At 33.1% G+C, this 6,000-nt stretch overlaps 1 protein-coding gene across 1 annotated transcript; it reads right to left on the minus strand.

Annotated features, from left to right (window-relative positions):
* Positions 1–450: 450 nt before the first annotated feature.
* On the minus strand, positions 451–2,537 carry LOC111023115 (NAC domain-containing protein 71). Its single transcript, XM_022300472.2, has 4 exons — positions 1,912–2,537; positions 1,532–1,824; positions 1,135–1,431; positions 451–1,013 (listed from the first exon to the last, which is right to left on the minus strand). Exons 1-4 carry the CDS (start codon positions 2,066–2,068, stop codon positions 825–827), a joined length of 936 nt encoding a protein of 311 aa, XP_022156164.1. The 5' UTR covers positions 2,069–2,537; the 3' UTR covers positions 451–824.
* Positions 2,538–6,000: the final 3,463 nt, after the last annotated feature.

The following is a 6,000-nucleotide window of genomic DNA, read 5'->3' on the forward strand; positions in this document are numbered from 1 at the left end:
AGACTTAGGATGAATCAAATCATGGTTCAGTAGCAACAAAAGAAAATATAATATAGAAATAGAAAAGCTTAACACCAAAATTTATACCGATTCGCTCCAAACTTGACTACTTGACTCTCTAGGGAACGGTTGTTTGAGTTCTTTTTGTTGTATATCTCTCTCATACCTCAAAAAAGAACAATTGTCGCACTTTTCTCTCTTTCACTTCTCCCGATGGCTACTAGCAGATCAATAGCTCACATCTAAGCAAAGAGAAAATCATCGTATAAATAGGAAACACCTATGATCTTATACTTATAACATGGTGATATGATGTTCTGGAATCGGAAGACGCTTCAAATTATAGGCGCCACGAAGCTCTAAAAATTTTCAAAATGAGTACAGTACTTAACTTGAAGATTTTTGTCTCCTTTTAACTGGTTGTGGTTATTTCTTTAGACATTGAATTCAAACAACAAAACCAGAGGGAATTCTGAAACTGAAATTAGTTAAAAAAAATCCTTCGATGAGAAATCAAGAGTGAAGAGTTACAATATGCCACACATAAAGCCTCTAGAAAGAAAACCAAAAACATTTATGCTACGAAACACCTCTCTGGCTCAACCAATAAAAGAGATATCACCAGGGACTACAAACTAATACTCTGCTTACTAATTATACTTTTACACCAAATAAATTATGCTTAACATTTTGGAATCGCACTCCCTTTACTCTCGCATCGAAGACCGACAATAAAAGGCGTTGGCTTCGGGATCCCGTCGAGATTAAACAATATTAAGTGTTCATCGGTACCTTTTTTGCATCCACAAGAGCCAAGACGATGTTCAGAAACAATTTGGATACCTTTGTGAATTGTTGAGGTCAAAACCTCTAAGATTTTCTTCGAGCTCAATGTCGCCGGTAAAATTCGAGTAGGATGAACTTGGAGATATCTCTGTGTGCTCATACGACTGCCCGTAAAATTCGTACTGTGGAAAACATATTGACATAGCTCCTTGCATTTCAGGATAATCCTGCAACAACCCAACCAACAACTTCTTGAGAAATTCATATGTTACGGTTTGTTGGATGCGTTTTTGTTTCTTGTTTTTTTCGGTTAACATCTCAACGAGAACAAAAACTTCACTTTCATACCTTGGATGAGTCAAGAATGAGATCAGGTGAGATCCATATTTTCTCAGGATCAGTCTCCATAATGCTGGTTCCATACCGAGACATCGGATTCGTGTCGTAAGCACTCGTCATCAGGCTCGACAAATTGTTGAGAGATGAATTGTCATCCAAATCAATTACATTCGACAATTCATTCGAAACAAGAGATCTCGTGGATGTAGATTCCTCACTGACGACATTACCTTTGGGTTCTCGACGGTTGTCCTTGTTGTGCGATGGTTCATTCCTCTTCACAATACGACACAGAGAAAAAGCGCCCTGAAAGAAACAGAACAGAGCAAAAACAGAGGGTATGAAACTGAATAGCGCAAGATTGTGAATTGCCAATTGGTGGTTCAAAAAACTCAAATAATATGACCTTAAAAGTTGGAGTGGGTTGAGAGAAATCGTTGCAGAGGCGATACTCGTGCATGACCCAGTCCATTCGATCGCCAAGCGGGGCTCGGCCGCGATAGAAAACGAGGGTCTTTCGAAATCCCATTACAGAGGAAGAAGGAGAAGAAGATTGGCAGGTGATTTTCCTGTCTTTGCCAGTGGCTTTCCAGTACCCAGATTTGGTGGCTCTGTTGGTTCTCGATCCATTTGGGTATTTTCGATCGCGTGGGCAGAAGAAGAACCACTCCATGTCTCGTTTTGGAAGGAAAGATTTCTCTGTTACAGATTCACAAACAAACAACTAAGAAACAGAGTGAAAAAAAAAACAGAGCAGAGTAGAACAGAGGGCTTAAAATGGGGTACCTGGGAGCTCCCATGGGTCGAATTTGTACAAATCAATGACTGGAATGACTTCGAGTTCAATTGGAAGGCTTTCGATTTTCCTTTTCAGATAATAACCCACCAATTCTTCATCTGTTGGGTGGAACCTGAAGCCTGGTGGAAGCGACCCACCTCCCATTTTGTTTGTTTTGCCACTCCAAGAACAAAACGAAAACGATTCGAGAAACAACAAACACAACACACGAGGGAATTGGCAAAATCAGGTGGGTTTTGGTGTATGGAGAACTAAGTATTGAAGGTGTTTCTATTAAAGATTTGGAAGATCCAGAAGTAGAAGCTCTTATCGACGATGATTTTCTTGTCAAAAACAGAGCCAAACTTCCACAGGCCGATGCACCTGTTTTGTCCAAGAATCATTGTCTGTAAAAATGCGAGTTCTCTTAAATTGACGAATCCCCCTTCCCCCTTTAATCCCAAATCAATAATTTTGAAGAAATGAGCTCAGAAATGGGGTTGGGAATGTGGTGCTATCTGTGACGAAAACAGTGAAGTTTTGAAGTTTTGAAATGGGGAAGGAGGGAAGATTTCCCAGAAATGGAATGGACTAAAGTTTTAGAGAGAGATGGGTTTTAAGAGTGTAAAAACAGAAGGAAAAATGTGGGGTTTATAAATAGGCGTTTGGACTTGGAGAGAAGAAACAGTCCAAAGGATACGCCGAAAGTTTGAGATAACTTGTCCTAAGCACACCAAAAATTCCAATGTTGCTGGCCCCACCTCCTTTTAACTCCAACCCTTTTCACACTCATAACTCATTTTTAAGTATAGGGTTGGTGGTTTGAAATCTCACTCGAATATTCTTCGACGCAAGTTATTTACAATATTTGTAGGAAAAATATAAATAAAGTCTGAGAAAGGATGTGATCCTAAGTTTATAAAAGCGGACAATATCATACTACTATGAAGATACTTGGAATATTTGGGGTACCGTTATCCTTAACAGAGCATTGCTATACATATCGCCTCTTGAATTGAGCATGATCCATAGTATATAGATAAGGACAATTATCTCTATTTGTATGAGATCTTTTGGGTGAAATCAAAACTAAAGTTATGCTCAAAGCCAACAATATCACACTTTGTAGAGATACTTATGGTACTTGAAGTACATGGCCTTCGAGTACTATTTATCTGATATGAGGTTCATTTACAAGTCCATAATGATTATAAGATTTACCAGATTTTGCTTGTAATTATTGCAACTCTAACATAAAGTTTAAGTTTAAATTGTGACTTTAACGAATGACTAAATGCTCAGGAATTGATGACCGTTCAAATGGGAGAGTAGAGAAATCTAGTGGCCATGTGAGAGGAAGGAAGCGGTCGTCGAATCATCTCGTTTTCATTTAAATTTACATCCCCATACCAGAGTTTAAAAGAATGGATTCAAAATTTGGAGGGAACAAAATTGGATATAAAATAGAATAGTTTTTGGGTTTCGAAGAATTTAGTTTTATACCAATAAATGGAATGTATGAGAGAAAGTACACCATGTTTTGAAGAATACTATCATAGTTTATACTCCTAATAGCTAAAAATATCCTCCACTTGAACTATGTTGTTGGCTAGCAAATGCTTGTTACTTTGGGTTATGTCCCATAAATACCCTCATAAACATTGCATAATTTGGAGTTAATTAGGGGGTGTTTGGGGATTTACAAAAAGAAAAAGGATCCAAAAAAGGAGTTGTTGAACACTTTTTGGGGAGTGTGATTTGGAGAGATGGGTGGCCCTTCAAATGACGCTGCTTCAAAAGCTTACCAAGAGGCAAAGCTATTTTGTCTGACTAGAGAATGATGTGGACTGAACTTACACTGCAAGTACAGAACCTCAAAATAAAAAAAAATAATAATAAAATAAAAAAATAGGAAAGCCCAAAAAAGGAAAAAGGAAAAAAAAAAGTTACCAAACAGCTTAAATATTAACGTACAAGGTTTAAATCTCAATTTTATGAAAATATCGAATAAAATGTAAATGAATAATATCAAAAGATAATTCTCAAAAAATTATAAAAATAAAATTCATAATAAATATTTAAATTAAAAATAAAGGCTTTAATATATTTTTATATTTTTAAATTAGTTGAAAATTATTAATATTAATATTATATTTATAATAGTGTTTCTTTTCGTTATATTTTGTCAATTTTGTACAATCCCCTTGATGTTCGTGTTACCATGTAAAAATATTGATGAAAATGCGAACATATTGACGAAAACTTATTACTTGAATATTTTCTTTTCTTTTTTTTAAGCATTTCCATCTATTTTTAGAGATAAACATTGGAATTAAACTAAAAATTAACTTGATAAGGCAAATAAGAAATGAAAGGTGGATTTAAGAAAGTAATAGGGCCATTGTTATACAACCCTTTTCCTTCTATATTAGCAAAAAGGGGGGGGGGGGGGAGTTTGAACCAAAATCTTACTTTATGATTATATGTGAATAAATATAAGTAATATTGCTTTTTAGTGGAGTTAATTATCTTGGTATTTTGATCGATGGACCATGCTTTTTAAATTATACATTATGACATGGATAGAAAGATAATGGAATGTTGAAGCCTTTATGGGGCATTAATTAGTTTAGCCAAGTTTTTAAAGAATAATATATGGTTTTATAATATAGTTTATGATACATTATGGAGCTTAAAATTAATTTATAATATGGCTAAATACCTTGCTTCCCATTTGCAAAAGGTATATAAAATGATTTGATAACTTTTCTCTCCCCTCTTCCCCTTCTATTATTTTTTTTCCATTTAGGTGTTTGGTATAATCATAAAAGAAAATTATACTATTACTTTATATATATAATACATAAATTTGTATTGTTAATGTAAAATTATCTTACATCAATGAGATCCTCGACTATGTAACATAGATAACATAGATACCTTAACTAGTTATGTTACATTCAGATTAGTGTTTATTTGGATACCGATAAGGATAAACAACTGCAAACTAATGATGTTCATAAATAGTCTAAAATATTTATTCCAAAAAAAAATGATGAGAAGATGAATTTCAAATTTAACACTAAAATGTTATTTCTAAAGTTTTTTTTTTTTTGAGTCTATACATCATAAGTTCCGGTTAAAATATTAATAGTAAAGATTTACACTTCTATTGAGATAAAGTTAGTAAACACAATTCTAACTCAATCATCAAATTGACTTTGTTTATCAGTAGCACCCAAGTGAAAAGAATACTTTAATAACGAGAAATTAGGGATTTTTTTAAATTATTATTATTATTATTATTATTTTGAAAATAATACTTCGATAATGAGAAATTAGGGAGTTTTTTTTTTCTTTTTTTTTTCGCCACTCCACTTCCATCCTTTTCAATAACCAGAACTCTAATACCAACTTTACTCGAGAGCCGGGGATTTTAGAAAATTAATGAAAAAACAAAAAACGAAAAAAAGAGAAGAAAAAAAAAAAGAAAAAACCACAGCTTCATTATCTTTGTTTTTTTTTGCTTTTCACCTCTTTGCTTTTGTCCCCTTGGTGCTTGCTCGTATCCATCAATTCCACAGTACCACACCAAAATTGTTTTAGGTTTCTGATTGGATGTCTTTGTGAAATTTAAATACATAGAAATTATTACTTTATTCTATATTTTAATTTACCATCGAAGCACTTAAATTTTGTATAATAAAACTATTTTAATCATTGTTGACTGTTGTCATTTTAACCAAACTCAGCTTTATCGATGCAGACGTTTATTCATCAGGTAAATAAGTAAAAGATATATCAAGTTTATACTAAATGACTCACAAATAATGATAATAATGGAATAATTAATATAATTTTAAAAATTCAAGAACGTACTGTAATAAAATATTTAAAAATTTAGACATAGATGTTGCTCAAGCGTAGTTGTATTTTTGGTCCAAATCTTATTCTAAAATTTCACTACTAAACCATCTAAAATTTTTTAGAATAAAACAAAAATCTCACATTAACTTAAATAAGGGGAGATCTAACATCTAACAACATTCTTGTGAAAGACAATAAAATATTAAAATTGATAGTAAAAACAATGTTTT

Source organism: Momordica charantia, assembly GCF_013281855.1.
Source record: "Momordica charantia cultivar OHB3-1 chromosome 6 unlocalized genomic scaffold, Mcharantia_2.0 BLBB01000006.1, whole genome shotgun sequence".
Classification (NCBI taxonomy): domain Eukaryota; kingdom Viridiplantae; phylum Streptophyta; class Magnoliopsida; order Cucurbitales; family Cucurbitaceae; genus Momordica; species Momordica charantia.